The 24,603-nt window shown below is 48.7% G+C and overlaps 1 protein-coding gene across 1 annotated transcript; it reads left to right on the top strand.

Moving 5' to 3' along the window:
• Positions 1–9,230: 9,230 nt before the first annotated feature.
• Positions 9,231–13,960, top strand: LOC142537894 (uncharacterized). The gene is made up of 7 exons (XM_075643371.1): positions 9,231–9,488; positions 9,589–9,670; positions 9,893–10,515; positions 10,615–10,851; positions 10,962–11,016; positions 11,063–12,933; positions 13,514–13,960. The coding sequence occupies exons 1-7, from the start codon at positions 9,231–9,233 to the stop codon at positions 13,958–13,960; spliced, it is 3,573 nt and encodes a 1,190-aa protein (XP_075499486.1).
• The last annotated feature ends 10,643 nt before the right edge of the window (positions 13,961–24,603 follow it).

Genomic DNA, 24,603 nt, shown 5'->3' with positions numbered 1-24,603 from the left:
CTCCTCATGTGTCTTTTAAGGACGTTTTGGCTCCCCCGTCTCCTCGTACGGTGAAGAATAGCTTTGATGATGTTCTCAACTCGATGGAGGAGATTCTCGAGCCTTCTTTTTTGGATGGGAAACCGGGTATTTTATTCCCGGATAAGGTAATTTCATCCCTTATTGAGCCATTTAAATTTGCATTGGTGGGTAAAATTTCTGGGAATCGGTCTGTGGTGCCCAATTCGATGATTTCTGTTGCCTTTGGCAAAGTGGGTTTGGTCAGACCGTTCAATTTGAAATTTTTACCCCGGGGTTTCATGGTCATTACTCTTTCTTGTGAAGAGGATTACGCACGGCTTTGGGCGCGTGGTAATATGATGGTTGGCTCACTTGGTATCCGTTTTTCTAAATGGACACCAGAATTCAAGTTTCAGGCGGAGTCGCCAGTTGCGCCAGTTTGGGCTCGACTTCCGGAATTACCTTTGCATTTATATGAGAAAAAAAGCCTTTGTGCTATTGCCAAGCTCTTGGGAAAGCCTATCAAAGTTGATGACCACACTGCTGAGGTGTCTCGTGGGGCCTATGCTCGCGTGTGTGTGGAAATTAATGTGTTGGAGCCTCCCGTAAAGCACATTTGGGTGGGCTGGGGTGATCACACTCAAGAGATTGAGGTTGTGTATGAGAGGATCCCGGCTTATTGCACTGATTGCAAAATGCTGGGACATGCGACGAGTGTTTGTTACTCTCATGGCAAGAATCCCCGGCCGATCCGGGCTAAGTCATTTGGTCCAGTCCCTCCATCTCAGACTGCTGCTTCGGGTCCGTCATCCCAGGAGGGTGTCATTTCTGATGAGGTCCAGGGTCATCAGGACCCTAATGCTGAGACTTTTGTTGGCCCTAAGCGTCGTAGAAGGAGACGGCCTGCGCGTCGAGTTCCACCTGCTGCTGTTCCTCCTTCAGGGCAGGCTCCTTCACAGTCGAAGAGTACTTCGAATGCTTTTGATGTCCTTTCTCCTTTGCAGAAGGAGGCGCAGCTCTTTGATTCTAGTGCGTTAGTTGGTTCCACTTCTGAGTCTGGGCCCCGCTTTGGGGATGTGGGTGTTGATTTCACCGGGGGTCCTCCTTTGGAGCATGCTCCATCCGAGGGTATGGATACTGTTGGTTTGAGTTCACCCACCGTTGTTGTTTCCCCGTTGGCATTAGGTGGTGTGTCAGCCCAGTCTGGGGCTAAAGATTTGGAGGAGGAGGATGTTATTCCTTTTGTTGATTGTGTGGAAGTTTTGGGGTCTCCGCATGCTGGTATTGACACGGTGTTTTCTGAACCCGTGATTTGTTTGGAGAATCATAGTTGTCACTCGATCCCTTCTGGCCCTTCGTCCCCTGCTGATGCGTCTTCTTTGTTTACTCAGCTGGTTGATAGACAGGGTTCTCCTATTTCTGAGAGGGTTGTCCGTGAGAGGTTTGTTGAGGATCTTGACCAGGTTTTTGATAGACTTTCTGAACCGGGTGATGGCCGTGCGTCTGAGGACGGCGTCCTGGACTCAGATATGCCAGATGTTAAGAAAAAGAGGGGAAGGGATGATCCCCCTGGGTCGCTCAGGAAGCGATCGGGCATTTCTGCTGCCCGTTCATCATGAATTTCCTAATCTGGAATATCCGGGGACTCCGGGGTTCGGAGTCCCAACAGAGGCTTCATGCTTTTGTTAAGGAGAAACAGATTAAGATTTTGACTGTTTTGGAGCCGATGATTGATTTAGATCAGAGATTCATGACTCGTCGTCTTGGTTTTTCTCGAGTCATTTCGAATCTCTCTGGTCACATTTGGGTGTTTTTTGCTGCTGATGTGCAGGCTGAGTGTGTCCTTGATCATGCTCAGTTCCTTCACATTAAGGTTTCTGCCCCTTTTTTACCCACATCTGTTTTTTGTTCTTTTGTTTATGCCAGATGTGATTATATTGAGCGTCGGGACCTCTGGTCTTCCCTGCTTCACGTCAAGCCTGTTCTGGGTCCTTGGCTGGTTGGTGGGGATTTCAATGTTGTTCGTGATGCGTCTGAGTGTTTGGGCACCCGTGGTGGTAGGTTGCTACCCATGGAGGAGTTCAACACTTTCATTATGGATTCTGGTTTGATTGATGCTGGTTTTGAGGGGTCTTCGTTCACTTGGACGAATAAGACCGTTTGGAAGCGGTTGGACAGGGTTATGGTTTCTGTTGATTGGGGTGATCATTTCAGCTCCATTCGAGTTGAACATCTCCCCCGTACTGTTTCTGACCACTGTCCGCTTTTGGTTACCGCTCCGGTTTTTGCCCGTGGGCCGAGCTCGTTTCGCTTCCAGCGTATGTGGCTTCGGCATCATGGTTTTTTGCAGACTGTCAGGCTCAATTGGAATTTGCCTTGCAGTCTAATTGGTATGTCGCGTCTTTTTGTCAAGTTGAAGCGTCTTAAGAATCACCTCAAGTGGTGGAATCGGGATGTTTTTGGTAACATCTTTGATAAAATCACCGAGGCTGAGAGCGCAGTTCGTTCCGCTGAGCTTGCTTGTGAGGCCGATCCTTCTGATTCGAATTGGACTGCCATGTCCGATCGTAATGCGGATCTGGCCCGTGTCACCGCCATGGAGGCGGATTTTTGGAAACAAAAAGCTGCATGCAACTGGCTAGAGGATGGTGAGCGGAACACCAAACTCTTTCATAACATGGTCAAGAAGAAGCGTGTGGCTAATAAGATTTTCCGCATATGGGATGATGGGGTTTGCCTGACGTCTCCTGAGATGATTCAGCAGTCGGGTGCCTCATTTTTTCAGAACTTACTCACTGGGGATCCCTTTGTGCTTGATTGTCCTGATTTTTCGGGGTTTCCTTCGGTGATTTCTGATGAGGAGAATTATGGGATTACTGCTACCCCCTCCCTTGAGGAGGTGCGTGCGACTGTTTTCTCCATTTCTCCTGACAGTGTGGCAGGCCCTGATGGCTTCTCTTCGGCGTTTTTCCAGCATTGCTGGGAGATCGTTCATCAGGATGTGTTGGATGCGGTTTTGGATTTTTTCCGAGGCTCTCCCCTGCCCCAGAGCTTTACTGCCACCACGATTACTTTGATCCCAAAAGTCGAGGGTGCTCGGGCTTGGTCGGATTTCCGTCCGATCAGCCTGTGTAATGTCACGAACAAAATCATTTCTAAGTTGTTGTACTCTCGTTTGCGGGCTGTGGCGGAGAGACTCATTTCTTTGAATCAGAGTGGTTTTGTTCCGGGACGGATGATTTCTGATAACATCCTCCTTGCTCAGGAGCTCACTCATAGTCTCACTCTTCCCACTCGTGGTGGTAATGTTATTTTGAAGTTGGATATGGCTAAGGCCTATGATCGGGTCCAATGGCCTTTCCTTTTTGCTGTTTTGCGCCATTTTGGTTTCTCTGAGCAGGTTGTGGCGTTGGTCTCGGCCTGTATTTCTCATTGTCATTTCTCCGTTAATATCAATGGTTCTCTTTCGGGGTTCTTCGGTTCTACCAGGGGCCTCAGGCAGGGAGACCCATTGTCCCCCCTTCTCTTCATCTTAGGGGCGGAGTATCTTTCGCGTGGCCTTGACAGACTCTACTTGCGTCATCCTGCTTTCAGGTACCGTTCTAGTTGTGATCTTTTGATTTCCCATCTGGCCTATGCTGATGATATCATTATTTTTGCCAATGGTGGGTCTCGTGGGATGCAGCGTCTTTTAGATTTTCTGCATCACTATGAGAACTGTTCGGGACAGCTGGTGAATGCTGTCAAGAGTTCCCTGATTCTTCCTCCGCGATGCTCTGAGCGCCTTCGCTCTAGACTTTTGCGTATCACTGGCTTTGCGGAGGGGCATCTGCCGATCAAGTACCTAGGAGTTCCCTTATTTCGTGGAAATAGGACGTGTTCTCATTTTGAGCCCCTCTTACAGTCTGTTAGGAGGCGGCTGGAGGGTTGGGAGATTCGTACTCTTTCTCCGGGGAGCCGCATGACCCTCATTCGTAGCGTGCTCCTCTCGATGCCCATATATTTGTTTCAGGTTGTTCAGCCTCCGTTGGCTGTCATGGAGAAACTTGAGAGAGCCTTTAATGCCTTTCTTTGGGGGTCTAGGCCCTTGGAGAAGAAATGGCATTGGGCTCGTTGGTCTCGGGCTTGCCTCCCCGTGGAAGAGGGGGGTCTTGGCTTCCGCAGATTGAAAGATCTCGTGGATAGCTTCTCCATAAAACTGTGGTTTCGGTTCAGGCAGGGATCTTCCCTCTGGGCCAAATTTTTGATGAGGAAATATTGCCTCTTGGCGCACCCAGCTTGTGTCTCTTCTCGTGGTTTTATCTCTCCCACTTGGCGGCGTTTGCTCCAGATCAGGCCTCGTGCGGAGAGTGGTATTCGCTGGCGTGTCGGCCATGGAGATCTTTCATTTTGGGATGATTGTTGGTTCAGGGATGTTCCCCTGTCCAGTCAGACTGAGGTCTGTGGAGATCGTGGTGCCCGGGTTTCCCATTTTCTTTCGGAGGGAACCTGGGATTTTGACCTCCTTTGTTCAGTAGTTGCTCCTTCTTTTGCGGAGCAGATTGTGTTGGTCCCGATTCTCTTGGGAGAGTTGGATTCGGCTCGTTGGATTCATAGCTCCGATGGTGCTTTTTCTGTTAAGTCCGCTTGGGAGTTGATCCGTTTGCGCGCCCCGATCTCTGGCATTAATCGCCCCTGTTGGGGTAGCTGGTTGAGGCCTACGATGTCATTCTTTCTTTGGAGATTTTGGCATCAGTGGCTCCCAGTTGATGAGGTGCTTCAGCGCCGTGGCTTTGCGTTAGCGTCTCGTTGTCAGTGTTGTGATATGTCTGAGACATTCACGCATGTGTTTATTCGCAGCCCGGTGGCTCGCCCTGTTTGGCATTTTTTTGGTGCTGTCTTTGGGGTTCGTATCCCTGACACTGAGGATTTCAGGCTATTCCTTAGTGCGTGGAAGAGGGATCTGGTCTGGGCTCCAGGGGGCCATGTGAGGGAGTTTCTCCCTTTCATTATTTTGTGGTTTCTCTGGACGGCTCGGAATGATGCGAAGCACCGCTTGCTCTCCATTTCTGGAGAGAACGGTGAAGTTCCAGATCTTGTCTTACCTGCGCCTCGCCCATTCTGCGCGTACTGTCAAACCCAAGCATTGGGTGGGTTATTTCCAGGTGGCGCGTTCGCTAGGGATTTCGGTTTGCTTTCACAGATATCATCGGACGGCGATTGTTCGTTGGCTTCGGCCGCCGTTCGGTTGTTTTAAGCTTAATGTGGATGGGAGTTCGAGAGGGAATCCTGGGGATTCTTCGGTTGGTGGCGTCGTTCGTGATCATTCTGGGCGGGTCTTGCTTTCGTTCAGTGAGTTCATTGGAGCTGGGTCTACTATCCGGGCGGAACTCTGGGCGGTCTGGAGGGGTCTTATCCTTTGTTCTGATCTTTCTCTTTTCCCTCTTTGGATTGAGGTTGATTCCTAGATTTCTATTCAGATCCTCCGATCTCGTCAGTGTTGTTGGGGGTTGGATCACATTATGTCTAGGATTTTGGTTCTCTTGAGGGGGCGTATGGTTCATATCTCGCACATATACAGGGAGGGTAATTCGGTGGCGGATGCTTTGGCGGCTAGGGCTCATGACCTTAGGCAGTTTACCTTAGAGTTAGGTCCTTCCTTACCCAGACACATCTCCATCCTTGCCCGTTCTGATCATTCAGGGCTTCCATACCTCAGATCCAGATATTCTTAGCCATTTGTAGCCCCTTCTTCCTTTTGGCTCTCTTTCTTTATCTATATATATGTATATTTTTTCTTGCAGGTCTTTTGTGCTTGGAGGTTGTTTTTTATATCACATTTGAGCGGTGCAAGTTGGCCCAGACACTTGCACTCTTCATATTTTGTTCCTTTGGATTTGGGTGGGTCCCAGCACTTTCTCCGTCGGTGCTTTTCTTTGGACCATTCCTGTTATTCGGCTGGCGCTCACTGCAGACTTCTACTTGACCGCCGCTTTCTTACTTTTATGCTCTCTTGTCGATTGTTATGGTGGCTCTGGATGATATATTTCGGTGGTCTCTTTAGCCCGGAGCCTCATTCATCTCGGGAGTTATATGGTTTCTACTTCTGCTCCGTGCATTGGTGGCTCTGGACGTTCACTATTGGTTGCCTCTTATTTCAGAGTTACAGTCATGCTTGGATTTCTGATTTTATGAGCTCCGTCAGTTGTCCCCCTCTCCTTGGGTCTTTGAGATTTTCTGACTTGAGCTGGATTACGGTCCTCCTTTTGTGTTTCGACCATTTTTGCACAGTATCTTTCCAGCTGCATATTATTTTGACGGCCAGATCGTGTATAGCTGCCCGTTCTTGGATTAGGATGTACTTTTCAGATTGGCATTACATCGACAGACGGCTCAGAGATGGGTACCATCGATGGTCTTTTGCACCTACTTCTGAGCTGGATCACTACTGTTTAGATATGTTTCGCTTTGTTTTCATATATTTAGCACTGATCATTTGTGTTTATTTGTATTATGCATTTTACTTAGGGATTAGTTTTTGGCTTGTGTATTTGCCACCCTAGGTTTCTGTTTTTCTATTTGTATGACTAGCCTTTTGAGAGGTGTTGATTTTATCCTCCTCTCTTTGGGTTTTATCTTGTATTTTGTGTTTGATGATATATACAGGTAGGGGTCTGCCTAACCCCCCCGCTTCCGGCGGTGTTTATTACAAAAAAAAAAAAAAAAAAAAAAAACCCTAAACCCTAAACCCTAAACCCCCAACCCCAAACCCCAAACCCCAAACCCTAAACCAAAAACCATTTGCCCCCAAAAAAATTTTCTCTGAAAAAACACACAGTAAAAGGTGAGAAAACACACACTAAACCCGTCACTATTCACGCCCTACCCACCGCCATGCCACCGCCGCCGGATCCCGGCCGGCCAACCACCCCATCTGAACCGCCACCTCACGACGACCCTCCCTACCAAATTTCAGCTCAAATGGAGTCCGATTACCCACTCATTTCTCCGGTCAAAATCGCGGCGGTTTCTTCCCCGTCGTCGGCGCCGGCAACCGTCGCTCCTCCTGGTACGGGCCATACATCATTCTCTTCGCCTCACCCTCCCCTTTCATTTCCGGCACCTACGCGACCGTCCAGTTTCCCCGTTCCGGCGTCATCTCCGTTCAAAGCTCCGCAGTTACTGTTCACTGCGCAGCCGTCGCTTGTTTCGTCGATTCCGGCCAACTCCGACATCCAATGTTCCATCCCGACCCCGATCTGTGACCCACTTGTCCAGACGATTCCAATGGTTCAGGAATCACTCCAATCGGAGTTCAAATCAGCCGTGAATTTCAGATCTAAGAACACGCCGTTCGACGCCTCACTGCCGTCTTTCTCACCGCCGATTTCAGGCACTATTCCGGCTTCTTTCTTCAATTCCTCTTTAGGGGTTGATCGTCCAGGTATGGGTCGCATTTTGCCATCTTCAATTTCTGGTTTCCGGCCACCGGTCGGAAACGCCCAATTCGTAGGGCAAAATCGAGTTTCTTCACATCCTTTGGTTAAATCGGACCCTCCAATGCCCGAGTCTGCACGAATTGGTCCCGGTTCTGGACTCCCCTCACCGTCGCCGGTCCATGGTGGTGCTCCGGTAGGTGACTCACGAGTCAACTCGGTCGAGTCGAATCACCGTGAAGGACGAGTTGACTCGGCAGTCAACCCTTGTGCTGAAACGGTCAAACCAGGTACGCGTGTTCCTATTCCGCTTACTGTGTCATTTCGTGATATCCTGACTCCACCATCCCCTCGGACGGCCAAAAAAAGCTTTGATGAGTTGCACAACTCTATGAATGACATGCCTGTGCCGACTCTTCGAAATGGAAAACCGGGTATTCTCTTCCCGGATGAGGTTATTTCTACCCTCGCAGAACCTTTCAAATTTGCTTTGGTTGGAAAAATTTCAGGGAATCGATCTCTAGTTCCAAATTCTGGTATTTCTGCGGCTTTTGCTAAATTGGGCCTAGTTAGATCTTTTGACTTAAAGTTCATGCCTCGGGGTTTTCTTGTTCTCACTCTTGCTTGTGAAGAAGACTATGCGTTCTTTTGGACCAAGGGGGTTATGCAGGTTGGACCTCTGTCGGTCCGCTTCTCTAAGTGGACGCCAGAGTTTAATCTTCAGGAGGAGTCACCCATTGCCCCAGTTTGGATCCGCTTCCCGGGTCTTCCCCTTCATTTGTTTTCTAAGCAAAGTCTCTTTGCTTTGGCCAAAATTGTGGGGAAACCGGTGAAGATGGATGATCATACTGCAGATTCTTCTCGAGGCGCTTTTGCTCGCGTCTGTGTTGAAATTAATGTGCTCGAACCGCCAGTCAAAGAGATTTGGGTGGGTTGGGGTGATCATGCTCAAGAAATTGAAGTCATTTATGAGCGAATCCCCGGGTACTGCATGGATTGCAAAATGCTGGGTCATTCGACCAGTGTTTGTTATTCCCATGGAAAAAATCCCAAACCTGTTCGTCCTAAGCCTGCTGACCGTGCTTCTGGCCAGTCTCCCCCATCTACAGAGTCTGCCCCTCCAGGGGGTGTTAATTCTGGTTTTAATTTGGGGACCCAGCCTCAGCTTCAGAAAACTGGCACGGGTCCCAGACGTAGAGGGAGAAAGAGGCCAGTTCGGCAGGTTCTTCCAAGAAAGAATCCTCTTGAGTTGAATCCTTTTGAGGTGCTCTCGCATGGGCAGGACGCGGAGCCTGATCCTGTTGGATTAGATTGTGTTGATATGGACCCTCCATGTGGTCATCTGGAGGATGCCGGTGTTGGGTCTTCTGGAAAGGATCCTTTGGAGTCTGTTCTTGTTGAGGGTGTGATCCTCACTGATGAGGTTATTGATGGAGGGTTACAGTTGGATGATTGTGTGGATGGTATTGGGGTCCCGTCTACTAGTGAGTTGCCTGTGTTTGGCTCTCTGGGGCCTTGTACTTTGAATCACAGTAGTCATTCCATCCCCTCTGTTCCTTTGTCTCCTGATGATGCTTCCTCTACGGTAGAGGAATTGGTTGCCAGGCAGGGTCCTTCTGTCAGTGAGCTGGTCTTCCGGCTGGAATCTGCTGGAGATACTGATCAGGAATTCGATCGGCATTCTGAGTCGGGTGATGGCTGTAGGTCTGAAGGTCGTATTCTGGATGCTGATATGGGGGATATTAAGAAAAGGAAGGAGAATGCTTTTCATAGGTCGCGTAAAAAGCGACAGGGCGGTTCTGGTGCCCATTCTCCATGAATTTTCTCATATGGAATGTCAGGGGGCTCCGGAGCTCGGAGTCTCAACAAAGGCTACATGCCCACGTTAAAGATAAGAGAGTCAAGATCTTGGCTATTTTGGAACCCATGATTGATCTGGATGTTCGTTTTATGACTCGTCGTTTTGGTTTTTCTCGAGTTATATCGAACTCCTCGGGTCATATCTGGGTTTTCTTTGCGGAGGATGTCATGGTTGAGTGTCTTTTTGATCACACTCAATTCCTTCACTTCCGGGTTTCTGCTACTTTTTTGCCGACCACTGTCTTTTGTTCCTTTGTTTATGCTAAGTGTGACTTACATTGAGCGCAGACAGCTTTGGAATTCTTTGCTTCAGGTTAAGCCTGCTCAGGGTCCTTGGCTTGTTGGTGGCGACTTTAATGTAGTCAGGAATTCGTCGGAGTGTTTGGGTTCTTCTGGTGGGCGGTTGCTTCCCATGGAAGAATTTAATCACTTTATTTTGGATTCTGGGTTAGTAGATGCTGGTTTTGAGGGGTCTTCGTTCACGTGGACGAACAAGACCATTTGGAAGCGTCTTGATCGGGTTTTTGTGTCTGTTGATTGGGGTGACCATTTTCATTCTATTCGTGTGGAGCACCTCATTCGTACGGTCTCTGACCATTTTCCTCTTTTTGTGTCAGTCCCGGTCTTTGCTAGTGGGCCGAGTTCTTTTCGCTTTCAGAGCATGTGGCTCAGGCACCATGGTTTTTTGCAGACGGTGAGGCTTAATTGGAATTTACCGTGTCATTTGAACGGTATGCCCCGTCTTTTTGTGAAGTTGAAGCGCCTCAAAAGCCATCTGAAGTGGTGGAATAAGAGTGTTTTTGGTGATCTTTTTGCCAAACTTGCTGAGGCGGAGCAGGCTGTCCGGATTGCTGAGGCAGATTGCGAGGCTGCTCCTTCGGATTTGCATTGGACTAGTTTGTCCAATTGCAATGCAGATCTTGCTAGGGTTACCGCCATGGAGGCGGATTTTTGGCGGCAAAAAGCCGCTTGTAGGTGGTTAGAGGATGGTGAGAGGAACACCAAACTCTTCCACAATATGGTCAAGAAAAAAAGGGTGGCTAATAAAATCTTTCGTATTTGGGATAATGGCTCTTGCATTACTTCCCCTGAGCTTATTCAGCAGTCTGGGGCCGCCTTTTTTCAAAACCTGCTTACTGGGGATCCTTTTGTGCTTTCTTGCCCGGATTTTTCTGATTTCCCCTTGGTGATCTCGGATTTGGAGAACGCAAATATTGCTGCCCCTCCTTCTTTGGAGGAGGTGCAGGCGACTGTTTTCTCCATTCACCGTGATAGTGTGGCGGGGCCTGATGGATTCTCTTCGGCCTTCTTTCAGCATTGCTGGGAGATTGTCCATCAGGATGTTTTTGATGCGGTCCTGGATTTCTTTCGGGGTAGTCCCTTGCCACAGGGGTTTACTGCCACCACGATCACATTGATTCCCAAAGTCATGGGAGCTCAGGCTTGGTCGGACTTTCGTCCTATCAGCTTGTGTAATGTGACTAATAAGATAATTTCCAAACTTTTATATTCTCGGCTGAAGGAGGTGGCGGAGAGGCTGGTTTCGTGGAATCAGAGTGGCTTTGTTCCAGGGCGGGTGATTTCGGATAATATCCTCCTTGCTCAAGAGCTCACTCATAGTCTTTCTCTCCCCACCCGTGGTGGCAATGTTATTTTGAAACTGGATATGGCTAAAGCTTATGATAGGGTCCAATGGTCTTTTCTGTTGGATGTCTTGAGGCATTATGGCTTTTCAGAGCAGGTAGTGTCGATGATATCTGCCTGCATTTCTCATTGCCAATTTTCAGTTAATATCAATGGTTCACTCACTGGATTCTTTGGATCCACTAGGGGTCTCCGGCAGGGCGACCCTTTGTCCCCACTTCTTTTCATTTTGGGGGCAGAGTACCTTTCGCGTGGTCTTGATCGTCTTTATCGTCAGTATCCTGCGATTAGGTACCGATCTGGTTGTGATCTCCTTCTTTCCCACCTGGCCTATGCTGATGATGTCATTATTTTTGCCAATGGTGGGACTCGTGAGATGAACAGTCTCATGGATTTTTTGCATCACTATGAAAACTGCTCGGGGCAGTTGGTGAATGCAGTTAAGAGTGTCATTATTTTGCCTCCGAGGTGTTCTGGTCGTACTCGTTCCCGTCTCCTTCGTATCACTGGGTTTGGGGAGGGTTGTTTTCCTATCAAATACCTCGGAGTTCCTTTGTTTCGTGGGAATAGAGTTTGCTCTCTTTTTGATCCCCTTGTGCAGATGGTGAGTAAGAAGTTGGAGGGTTGGGAGCTTAAAACTCTTTCCCCGGGGAGCCGTATGACTCTCCTTAGGAGTGTCCTCCTTTCGGTTCCCATTTACATGTTCCAGGTAGTCCAGCCACCTCTGGCAGTTATGGAGAGGCTTGAGAATGTTTTCAATGGTTTCCTGTGGGGATCCAGATCCTTGGATAAGAAATGGCATTGGGCGAGGTGGTCTCGTGCATGTCTTCCTGTCTCTGAAGGGGGTCTTGGATTTCGCAGGCTCAAAGATATTGTGGATAGCTTCTCCATTAAATTATGGTTTCGTTTTCGTCAAGGTTCATCCCTATGGGCCAAATTCATGATGAGAAAATACTGCCAGTTGGTGCATCCAGCTTATGTTTCATCTGCTGGGTTCATTTCTCCCACTTGGCGTCGTTTGCTTAAGATTAGGGCTCGTGCTGAATCTGGCATTCGATGGAGAATTGGGGTGGGAGATGTTGCTTTTTGGGATGACATCTGGTGTGGGGATGTTCCCTTGTCTAGTCAGGTCCTGCTTAGGGGGGATCGGGGTGTCCGTGTTTCTCACTTTCTTTCAGATGGGGCTTGGGATTTTGACCTTCTCTGCTCAGTTGTCCCACCCTCTGTTGCTGAGACTATTACTCTGATCCCTATTGCATCGGGGGAGCCCGATTCGGCTATTTGGGTGCATAGTTCTGACGGTGTTTTTTCGCTGAAATCCGCATGGGAGCTTGTCCGCTTGAGAGACCAAGTTTCTGATATCTTCACTCCTTGCTGGGGCAGTTGGCTGAGGCCTACTATGTCTTTCTTCCTCTGGAGGTTTTGGCATCAATGGCTTCCAGTTGACGATGTGCTCCAGCGTCGTGGTTTCGAGCTGGCGTCTAAATGTCAGTGTTGTGAGATGCCTGAGACATTCACGCACATTTTCATTGATAGCCCTCTTGCCAGGTCTGTATGGCATTACTTTGGGGCTGTTTTTCATGTCCGTATTCCCCTTACCAGTGATTTCAGACTCTTCCTCAGTGCTTGGAAGAGGCATCCGGGGTGGACTCCTAGGGGCCACGTGAAGGAGTTTTTGCCTTTCATTGTTTTATGGTTTCTCTGGACGGCTCGTAACGATGCGAAACACCGTCATTTGCACATTTCCGCGGAGACTGTTAAGTCTCAGATTTTGTCTTATTTGCGCCTCGCTCACGCTGCGTCTACTGTTAAGCCCATGCACTGGCGGGGTGTTTTGCAGGCTGCGAGGGCTATGGGGATTTTTGTTCAGTTGCGTAGGGCTCGTAAACTGACGATTGTTCGTTGGTTGCGGCCGCCGTTCGGGTGTTTTAAATTGAATGTAGATGGGAGTTCGAGAGGTAGTCCTGGGGACTCTACTGTTGGTGGGGTTGTTCGTGACTCTTCTGGGCATGTGGTGGTTTCTTTCAGTGAGTTCATTGGAGTTGGGACCAATGTCCGGGCAGAATTATGGGCTATTTGGAGGGGTCTTCTCATTTCTTCTGATCTTCATCTCTTCCCTCTTTGGATTGAGACTGACTCTTGGATTTCCATTCTTTTACTTCGTTCTCGTCGGTGCTGCTGGGATCTTGAACATTTTGTTACACGGATTCTTTTGTTGATGAGGGGGCGATCTGTTCATTTATCGCATATTTACCGGGAAGGGAATTCTGTGGCGGATGCCTTGGCGGCGAGGGCTCATACTTTTAGGCAGTACACCTTAGAGTTAGGTCCTTCCCTACCTCCAGACATCTCCACCCTTGCTAGATCTGATCATTCTGGGCTTCCATACCTCAGAAACAGATCCTCTTAGCCATTTGCAGCCCCTTCTTCTTTTTTGGATCTCTTTCTTTATGGTCTCTGGCTCTATATCTATTTATATCTATATACATATATATATATATATATATATATATATATATATATATATTTTATTGCAGGTTAGTGTACTTGGAGGTTGTTTTTCACTTCCGTATGGTCTGTGCAAGTGGGTCCAGACACTTGCACATGATGTGTGTATTCTTGTTTGTTCTGAGTGGGTCTCTGCCCTATTTCTGTTGGTGCTTTCCTTTGGCACATTCATGGTTCCTGGAGGGCGTTTACTGCTGGTTCTCCTTGGCCGCCGTATCAGTTATTGTAGAGGTGTTTGCTGGATGTCATGGTGGATTCATGGGGTGCTTTCTAAAGGATCCTCTGCTTCTTATGACATGTTCGTCAGACTCCTACTTCATGGGATCGAGATCTCTGCTCTTTTGATTCAGATGCTAGATATCTTTTGTTCTGGCGGGATTGCGATCTATATATTACTCTGTGATCGCCATTATTGGACTCTCCAGGATGATAGCTCCGGGATGAGAGCTTTTGCATGGACTCTGCGATCATCTCGCCATTATCATTTTGTCTTCCTCAGCATGCGGTTCATAGCGCTTCTCCTTTTTTATTAGTTGTTGCCGCTTATTTGGTAGTCTTCTAGAGTTCGTTTTGCTTTTGTAATTCCTTCCCTAGGTTGCTTTGTATTTATGTTTCTACTGCTTTAGCCTTTTTGAGGAGGTTATGGTTTTATCCACCTCCTCTTTTAGGTTTTTTTTCTGTATTCTGTATTTTGTTACTGTTTATTTTGTGGATATATACAGGTAGGGGTCTGCCTAACACCCCCGCATCCGGCGGTGTTTTCCGGAAAAAAAAAAAAAAAAAAAAAAAAAAAAAAACCCTAAACCCTAAACCCGAAACCCGAAACCCGAAACCCTAAACCCTAAACCCTAAACCCTAAACCCCGAAACCCCTCAACCCTCAACCCTAACCCCTAACCCCTAACCCCTAAACCCTAACCCCTAAACCCCAAACCCCAAACCCCAAACCCCAAACCCGAAACCCTAAACCCCCCCGCATCCGGCGGTGTTTTTCGGAAAAAAAAAAAAAAAAAAAAAAAAAACCCTAAACCCTAAACCCTAAACCCTAAAACCCTAAACCAAACCAAAAAAACCAGCGAAAATGCTCTCTTCCAAAAAAAACCCCAAATTCACCCCAAAAATCGCCCTACAATGACCCTACCCTCGTCGCCGCCGCCGCCGCCGGTTCACGGCCGGTTCACTTTACCATCGGAACCGCCTCTCTTGGGCGACCATCATATCAAAAAATCAGCTCAATCGGAGTTCGGTAGCACCTCCAAATCGCAGATCGAATTTACGCCGCTACAGTGCTCTTCTTCGTCGCCGGCCACCGCGGCTCCTTCCGGTGCCGGACCTACTCAGGCAGACTCGCCTCAACTCTCTCGTCACTTTCCGACACCTGCGCGACCAGACAACTCAGCCGTTCAGATGCCATCTCCGGTTGAAGTTACGGTAGCACTGTTCACCGAGGAGGCTACTGGTTTTTCCCAGATTCCGGCCACCTCCGGCAATGTTTGTTCAATCCAGACCCCGATCTATGATCCTATGGTCCAGACGATTCCAACCATCCATGAATCGGTCCGAACGCCGTTCATTCCCGCCGGGAATGTTAGATCTAAAATTCCGGCTGAAATCGTACCTTCTCCGTCAATTTCATCGTCGATTTCTAGCCCGAATCCGGCGTCTTTTGTCAATTTCTCTTCAGCGTCTGATCGTCTAGTCATGGGCAATTGTGTAACACCTTCAATTTCGGAAAAACCGCCGGTGATCGGAAATCCCCAAATTCCGGTTTTTCCTCAATTTTCGACCACTGTTTCAGTTGATTTCCCCTCTCTGCCGCCCGGTTCTGCCGTGTTTGGGTCCGGTTCCTTGCTCCCTGGGGCGTCACCGTTCACTGCTGGTTCATCGGTCGGAAAGTCAACGGGAAAGTCAACGGTCAACCATCATCAGTCAACTCTGCGGAATCGGCGTTTGAACTCAGTCAATACAGGTAATTTTGTGGGCTCTACTCGCACGATTGCACCTGTTACTCCTTCTCTGTCATTTCGTGATATTTTGGCCCCGTCGTCCTCTCGGACGACCAAGAACAGTTTCGAGGATGTTCTTAGGTCAATGGATGAGATGCCCGCACCGTCCTTTAGGGACGGTAAACCGGGCATTCGCTTTTCGGATGAGGTCATCTCATCTTTATCTGCACCATTTAAGTTTGCTTTGGTCGGTAAGATTTCTGGCAACCGATCGATTGTGCCCAATCATGCTATTTCTGCGGCTTTTGCCAATTTCGGGTTTGCGCGACCATATACCTTGAAATTCTTGCCACGGGGATTTCTGGTGATTGTTCTCTCTTGTGAGGAGGACTATGCCCGTCTCTGGACTAGGGGCAGTCTGTTTATTGGTCCACTGGGTATCAGACTCTCCAAGTGGACCCCGGAGTTCAATTTCCAGGCGGAGTCTCCTCTAGCCCCGGTTTGGGTCCGACTTCTGGAGTTACCGCTCCATCTTTATGACAAGAAGAGCCTTTGCGCTCTTGCTAAGCTTTTGGGCAATCCCATTAAAATTGATGATCACACAGCAGATGGCACTCGGGGGTCCTTTGCCCGCATTTGTGTTGAGATCAATGTCTTGGAGCCCCCTGTCCAGTCCATCTGGGTGTCATGGGGGGCTCACCTACAGGAGATTGAGGTAGTTTATGAGAAGATTCCAGCATATTGTACTGATTGCAAGATGCTGGGACATGCTACCAGTGTGTGTTATTCGCATGGGAAGAATCCCCGCCCAGTCCGGACTAGACCTGCTGGTCCTGTTCCCCCGCTTCAGGTTGATACTGTGGGCATGACACACCAGGAGGGTGTGGCACCTAATGTTGCTCAGGGTCCTCAGGACCAGAATCCTGATCAGTTCGTTGGCCCTAAGCGCAGGAGACGGAGGCGGGCTGCGCCTCGTGTTCCTCATGTGAGGGCACCTCCTGCTGCGCATGTTGTCCCGGTGGGTACCTCGAACGCTTTTGATGTCTTGTCGCCTTGGCAGGCGGAGGCGGAGCGAGGTAGTGATTCCAAGGTAGTTGGTGACAGTCCTGATGATGTTCTTCCTTTTGGGGATGAGGGTGTTGGTTGTCATGGAGAGGCGCCCTTGGCGCCGAGTTCTCCTGTGGGTGTTGGTTTTGATCATTCGGGTACTTCCATTATTGAGGTGCTCCCTTCGAGATCAGTTGGTGTGCCTGCTCAGTCTTATGGTCAGGTTCTGGAGGAGGATGAGTCTATCCCTTTTGAGGATTGTATGGATGAGTTGGGATCTTCAAAAGATGGGGTGGCTGTGTTGTTTGGTGATTCCGTTCTGTGCTTGGAAAATCACAGTAGCCATTCTATTCCTTCCCTCCCTGGTTCTCCGGAGGTTTCTTCCATGGTGGAGGAATTGTTTGTTAGACAGGGGCCCCCTGTTTGTGAGTTGGTTGCCAGACAGGTGTCTGAGGAGGATCCTGATTCGGGGTTCGATAGACACTCTGCGTCTGCTGTTCCGGACATTGGTATGTCTGATGTGAAGAAGAGGAAGCAGGACGATCTTGAGGATTCGTCCAAGAGGCGGCAGGGTGATCCTGATGCCCACCCTTTATGAATTGCATGATCTGGAATATCCGGGGACTTCGGGGTTCGGAGTCCCAGCAGAGGCTGCATGCCTTTGTGAAGGAGAAACAGGTTAAGGTTTTGGCTGTTTTGGAGCCGATGATCGATTTAGATCAGAGATTCATGACTCGTCGTCTTGGTTTTTCTCGAGTCATTTCGAATCTTTCTGGTCACATTTGGGTGTTTTTTGCTGCTGATGTGCAGGCTGAGTGTGTCCTTGATCATGCTCAGTTCCTTCACATTAAGGTTTCTGCCCCTTTTTTACCCACATCTGTTTTTTGTTCTTTTGTTTATGCCAGATGTGATTATATTGAGCGTCGGGACCTCTGGTCTTCCCTGCTTCACGTCAAGCCTGTTCTGGGTCCTTGGCTGGTTGGTGGGGATTTCAATGTTGTTCGTGATGCGTCTGAGTGTTTGGGCACCCGTGGTGGTAGGTTGCTACCCATGGAGGAGTTCAACACTTTCATTATGGATTCTGGTTTGATTGATGCTGGTTTTGAGGGGTCTTCGTTCACTTGGACGAATAAGACCGTTTGGAAGCGGTTGGACAGGGTTATGGTTTCTGTTGATTGGGGTGATCATTTCAGCTCCATTCGAGTTGAACATCTCCCCCGTACTGTTTCTGACCACTGTCCGCTTTTGGTTACCGCTCCGGTTTTTGCCCGTGGGCCGAGCTCGTTTCGCTTCCAGCGTATGTGGCTTCGGCATCATGGTTTTTTGCAGACTATCAGGCTTAATTGGAATTTGCCTTGCAGTCTGATTGGTATGTCGCGTCTTTTTGTTAAGTTGAAGCGTCTTAAGAATCACCTCAAGTGGTGGAATCGGGATGTTTTTGGTAGCATCTTTGATAAAATCACCGAGGCTGAGAGCGCAGTTCGTTCCGCTGAGCTTGCTTGTGAGGCCGATCCTTCTGATTCGAATTGGACTGCCCTGTCCGATCGTAATGCGGATCTGGCCCGTGTCACCGCCATGGAGGCGGATTTTTGGAAACAAAAAGCTGCATGCAACTGGCTAGAGGATGGTGAGCGGAACACCAAACTCTTTCATAACATGGTTAAGAAGAAGCGTGTGGCTAATAAGATTTTCCGCATATGGGATGATGGGGTTTGCCTGACGTCTCCTGAGATGATTCAGCGGTCGGGTGCTTCATTTTTTCAGCACTTACTCACTGGGGATCCCTTTGTGCTTGATTGTCCTGATTTTTCGGGGTTTCCTTCGGTGATTTCTGATGAGGAGAATTATGGGATTACTGCTACCCCCTCCCTTGAGGAGGTGCGTGCGACTGTTTTCTCCATTTCTCCTGACAGTGTGGCAGGCCCTGATGGCTTCTCTTCGGCGTTTTTCCAGCATTACTGGGAGATCGTTCATCAGGATGTGTTGGATGCGGTTTTGGATTTTTTCCGAGGCTCTCCCCTGCCCCAGAGCTTTACTGCCACCACGATTACTTTGATCCCAAAAGTCGAGGGTGCTCGGGCTTGGTCGGATTTCCGTCCGATCAGCCTGTGTAATGTCACGAACAAAATCATTTCTAAGTTGTTGTACTCTCGTTTGCGGGCTGTGGCGGAGAGACTCATTTCTTTGAATCAGAGTGGTTTTGTTCCGGGACGGATGATTTCTGATAACATCCTCCTTGCTCAGGAGCTCACTCATAGTCTCACTCTTCCCACTCGTGGTGGTAATGTTATTTTGAAGTTGGATATGGCTAAGGCCTATGATCGGGTCCAATGGCCTTTCCTTTTTGCTGTTTTGCGCCATTTTGGTTTCTCTGAGCAGGTTGTGGCGTTGGTCTCGGCCTGTATTTCTCATTGTCGTTTCTCCGTTAATATCAATGGTTCTCTTTCGGGGTTCTTCGGTTCTACCAGGGGCCTCAGGCAGGGAGACCCATTGTCCCCCCTTCTCTTCATCTTAGGGGCGGAGTATCTTTCGCGTGGCCTTGACAGACTCTACTTGCGTCATCCTGCTTTCAGGTACCGTTCTAGTTGTGATCTTTTGATTTCCCATCTGGCCTATGCTGATGATATCATTATTTTTGCCAATGGTGGGTCTCGTGGGATGCAGCGTCTTTTAGATTTTCTGCATCACTATGAGAACTGTTCGGGACAGCTGGTGAATGCTGTCAAGAGTTCCCTGATTCTTCCTCCGCGATGCTCTGAGCGCCTTCGCTCTAGACTTTTGCGTATCACTGGCTTTGCGGAGGGGCATCTGCCGATCAAGTACCTAGGAGTTCCCTTATTTCGAGGAAATAGGACGTGTTCTCATTTTGAGCCCCTCTTACAGTCTGTTAGGAGGCGGCTGGAGGGTTGGGAGATTCGTACTCTTTCTCCGGGGAGCCGCATGACCCTCATTCGTAGCGTGCTCCTCTCGATGCCCATATATTTGTTTCAGGTTGTTCAGCCTCCGTTGGCTGTCATGGAGAAACTTGAGAGAGCCTTTAATGCCTTTCTTTGGGGGTCTAGGCCCTTGGAGAAGAAATGGCATTGGGCTCGTTGGTCTCGGGCTTGCCTCCCCGTGGAAGAGGGGGGTCTTGGCTTCCGCAGATTGAAAGATCTCGTGGATAGCTTCTCCATAAAACTGTGGTTTCGGTTCAGGCAGGGATCTTCCCTCTGGGCCAAATTTTTGATGAGGAAATATTGCCTCTTGGAGCACCCAGCTTGTGTCTCTTCTCGTGGTTTTTTCTCTCCCACTTGGCGGCGTTTGCTCCAGATCAGGCCTCGTGCGGAGAGTGGTATTCGCTGGCGTGTCGGCCATGGAGATCTTTCATTTTGGGATGATTGTTGGTTCAGGGATGTTCCCCTGTCCAGTCAGACTGAGGTCTGTGGAGATCGTGGTGCCCGGGTTTCCCATTTTCTTTCGGAGGGAACCTGGGATTTTGACCTCCTTTGTTCAGTAGTTGCTCCTTCTTTTGCGGAGCAGATTGTGTTGGTCCCGATTCTCTTGGGAGAGTTGGATTCGGCTCGTTGGATTCATAGCTCCGATGGTGCTTTTTCTGTTAAGTCCGCTTGGGAGTTGATCCGTTTGCGCGCCCCGATCTCTGGCATTAATCGCCCCTGTTGGGGTAGCTGGTTGAGGCCTACGATGTCATTCTTTCTTTGGAGATTTTGGCATCAGTGGCTCCCAGTTGATGAGGTGCTTCAGCGCCGTGGCTTTGCGTTAGCGTCTCGTTGTCAGTGTTGTGATATGTCTGAGACATTCACGCATGTGTTTATTCGCAGCCCGGTGGCTCGCCCTGTTTGGCATTTTTTTGGTGCTGTCTTTGGGGTTCGTATCCCTGACACTGAGGATTTCAGGCTATTCCTTAGTGCGTGGAAGAGGGATCTGGTCTGGGCTCCAGGGGGCCATGTGAGGGAGTTTCTCCCTTTCATTATTTTGTGGTTTCTCTGGACGGCTCGGAATGATGCGAAGCACCGCTTGCTCTCCATTTCTGGAGAGACGGTGAAGTTCCAGATCTTGTCTTACCTGCGCCTCGCCCATTCTGCGCGTACTGTCAAACCCAAGCATTGGGTGGGTTATTTCCAGGTGGCGCGTTCGCTAGGGATTTCGGTTTGCTTTCACAGATATCATCGGACGGCGATTGTTCGTTGGCTTCGGCCGCCGTTCGGTTGTTTTAAGCTTAATGTGGATGGGAGTTCGAGAGGGAATCCTGGGGATTCTTCGGTTGGTGGCGTCGTTCGTGATCATTCTGGGCGGGTCTTGCTTTCGTTCAGTGAGTTCATTGGAGCTGGGTCTACTATCCGGGCGGAACTCTGGGCGGTCTGGAGGGGTCTTATCCTTTGTTCTGATCTTTCTCTTTTCCCTCTTTGGATTGAGGTTGATTCCCAGATTTCTATTCAGATCCTCCGATCTCGTCAGTGTTGTTGGGGGTTGGATCACATTATGTCTAGGATTTTGGTTCTCTTGAGGGGGCGTATGGTTCATATCTCGCACATATACAGGGAGGGTAATTCGGTGGCGGATGCTTTGGCGGCTAGGGCTCATGACCTTAGGCAGTTTACCTTAGAGTTAGGTCCTTCCTTACCCAGACACATCTCCATCCTTGCCCGTTCTGATCATTCAGGGCTTCCATACCTCAGATCCAGATATTCTTAGCCATTTGTAGCCCCTTCTTCCTTTTGGCTCTCTTTCTTTATCTATATATATGTATATTTTTTCTTGCAGGTCTTTTGTGCTTGGAGGTTGTTTTTTATATCACATTTGAGCGGTGCAAGTTGGCCCAGACACTTGCACTCTTCATATTTTGTTCCTTTGGATTTGGGTGGGTCCCAGCACTTTCTCCGTCGGTGCTTTTCTTTGGACCATTCCTGTTATTCGGCTGGCGCTCACTGCAGACTTCTACTTGACCGCCGCTTTCTTACTTTTATGCTCTCTTGTCGATAGTTATGGTGGCTCTGGATGATATATTCGGTGGTCTCTTTAGCCCGGAGCCTCATTCATCTCGGGAGTTATATGGTTTCTACTTCTGCTCCGTGCATTGGTGGCTCTGGACGTTCACTATTGGTTGCCTCTTATTTCAGAGTTACAGTCATGCTTGGATTGCTGATTTTATGAGCTCCGTCAGTTGTCCCCCTCTCCTTGGGTCTTTGAGATTTTCTGACTTGAGCTGGATTACGGTCCTCCTTTTGTGTTTCGACCATTTTTGCACAGTATCTTTCCAGCTGCATATTATTTTGACGGCCAGATCGTGTATAGCTGCCCGTTCTTGGATTAGGATGTACTTTTCAGATTGGCATTACATCGACAGACGGCTCAGAGATGGGTACCATCGATGGTCTTTTGCACCTACTTCTGAGCTGGATCACTACTGTTTAGATATGTTTCGCTTTGTTTTCATATATTTAGCGCTGATCATTTGTGTTTATTTGTATTATGCATTTTACTTAGGGATTAGTTTTTGGCTTGTGTATTTGCCACCCTAGGTTTCTGTTTTTCTATTTGTATGACTAGCCTTTTGAGAGGTGTTGATTTTATCCTCCTCTCTTTGGGTTTTATCTTGTATTTTGTGTTTGATGATATATACAGGTAGGGGTCTGCCTAACCCCCCCGCTTCGGGCGGTGTTTATTATTAAAAAAAAAAAAAAAAAAAAAAAAAAAAAAAAAAAACCCTAAACCCTAAACCCTAAACCCCAAACCCCAAACCCCACGCTTCCAGCGGTGTTTTATTTAAAAAAAAAAAAAAAAAACCCTAAACCCTAAACCCTAAACCCCAAACCCCAAACCCCAAACCACTAAACCCCAAACCCTAAAAAAAACCCTAAACCCTAAACCCTAAACCCAAAACCCTAAACCCTAAAAAAAACCCTAAAAAAACCCTAAACCCTAAACCCTAAACCCTAAACCCTAAACCCAAAAACCCTAAACCCTAAACCCTAAACCCTAAACCCTAAACGAAACCTAAAACCTAAACCCCGAACCCCGAACCCCAGACCCCAGACCCCAAACCCCTAAACCCTAAACCCTAAACCCTAAACCAAACCAACCCCATTTTGCCCCAAAATTTTTTCTCTCATTTGTGAATAGTGTCAAAAAAGCCCCAATTTCGCCCTAAAAATCGCCCCCATGTCGGCGCCGGTTTCAGGCCGGCCACCGGTACGATCAGGTGCGCCTCGGCGAGACGAGGCTGCTGTCCGAATTTCAGGTCCAACGGAGGTCGTTTCTCCGGCCAAATCGACGGTCAAAGCTCCGAAAATTGCGCAGATTCCGTCGCCCGGAATCACACCTGTCTTCGATCATCGTCCGGCGACGATTGTTACACCATTCGAATCGTCTCCTCCAGTCGATCCTCTGGTCCAAAAATCAGCCCAAACGGAGTTCATTTGCATCCCGCAATCGTCCGGCGATGTTCCGTCAGTACTGTTCACCGCGACGCCGAATGTTTCGGCTCCGATTACGGCCAGCTCCGGTCTGGTTCTCCGATCAAGACCCCGATCCGGAATGCCCAGGACCAGGCGCGTCCATTGGTATCTTCAATTGCTTCATCGGAGTCCGGTGGCGGCGGGAATTTCAAATCTACGAATTTCAGCCCCCAAGTTATATATGCGTTGGCTTCAAAACTCAATTACTCCGGATCGGTTGCTGATTTTTGCAATTCCTCTCTACTACAAACTCATCAAGTCATGGGTAAGATATCTATGCCTTCAATTTCGGAAAATACTTCGTCGATCGGAAACGCCCAAAATCAAGCGTTTGGTTCGTTTCCGGCGAACGTTTCCGGTCAATTGCCTCCGTTTCAGCCCGGTTCTTTACCTTTGGTCACCGGTTCCGTGACCCCCTCGTCGTCGCCGGTGGTTGGTGGTGCTCCGGTGGTTGTCTCGCCGTCGCCGGTTTTTGGCGGTCAACCGATGGTCAACTCTTCGGTTTCTTTTGCAAATGCAATTCCGGCTTCTGTTTCCGCTTCCTCAGCAACTCCCTTGGCTTCTTTTAGGGATGTTACTGCTCCTTCTCCAGCCAGACAGAGTTTTGCCGGGTTTGGTGGTTTGGTGGGCGAGATTCCTGAACCGGCCATTGTTGATGGTATACCGGGTATTCTATTCCCGAATCAGGTTATTTCTTCTCTGTCAGTGCCTTTTAAATTTGCGTTGATTGGCCGTGTTACAGGGAACCGGGGTGTTACACCCAATAGTGATATCTTGGCTGCTTTTTCTCGTTTTGGCTTTTTGGCCTCATTTACATTGAAATTTCTTCCCCGAGGATTTCTGGTTCTTATTTTCTCTAGCGAGGAAGATTATTTGAAGTTCTGGCCTCAGGACTTAGTTTCTATTGGGTCAGTGTCGATACGCTTTTTCAAATGGACACCGGAGTTTAAATTTGAGGCTGAGTCTTCGATTGCTCCGGTTTGGGTTCGTATTCCTGATCTACCGTTGCATTTATATGACAAGAAGTGTCTTTATCAGATTGGTAAGCTCTTAGGGAACCCTGTTATGGTGGATGAGATCACCGCTGATGGTTCTCGGGGATCTTTTGCCCGTATTTGTGTTGAGATTGATGTGTTGCTTCCTCGTCTGGATGAGATCTGGGTCGGGTGGGGCAGCCACCGGCAGACTTTGGGGGTGGTTTATGAAAAAGTCCCCTATTTTTGCACGGATTGTAAGATGCTAGGTCATTCAGTGCAGCGTTGTTCTCGTTCTGGTTATAAGGCTCTTGGTGGCCGTTCTTTTGCTCAGGGGCAGCGGCCTCCTTCTTCGGGTCAGCCTCAAGGTTTTCCGCCTGGCTCGGTTCCTTCTAGTGGTCCTGGTTCTGGGAGTACTGAGCCAGGATGGGTTCAGCAGAGACGTAGGCGCCGCCAGGCTTCTAGTCAGGTTACTCCACAGTCTCCTATTTCGAGTAATCAGTTTGCGGTTCTTCACTCCATTTCAGGAGATTCCTTTCCAGGTGGTAATTCTGGTGTTGGTTCATCTTCATGCCCATCGTCTTCTTCTCATGTTTTAGAGGCTATTGTTGAGGATGTTCCATTGGTGCCTCAAGTTGTTGTGGCTCCGATGCATTCTCCTCCTGCTATACCTATGGTTGTTACATCAGTTATTGCAGGTGATGCTCAGGGGTCTGGTTCTGGGGCGAGATCTTCTCTGGTGGATGTTGTTCCAG

This window comes from Primulina tabacum, chromosome 2 (assembly GCF_025594145.1).
Source record: "Primulina tabacum isolate GXHZ01 chromosome 2, ASM2559414v2, whole genome shotgun sequence".
In the NCBI taxonomy this organism is placed as follows: domain Eukaryota; kingdom Viridiplantae; phylum Streptophyta; class Magnoliopsida; order Lamiales; family Gesneriaceae; genus Primulina; species Primulina tabacum.
This window is presented reverse-complemented; position numbering and strand designations above follow the sequence as displayed.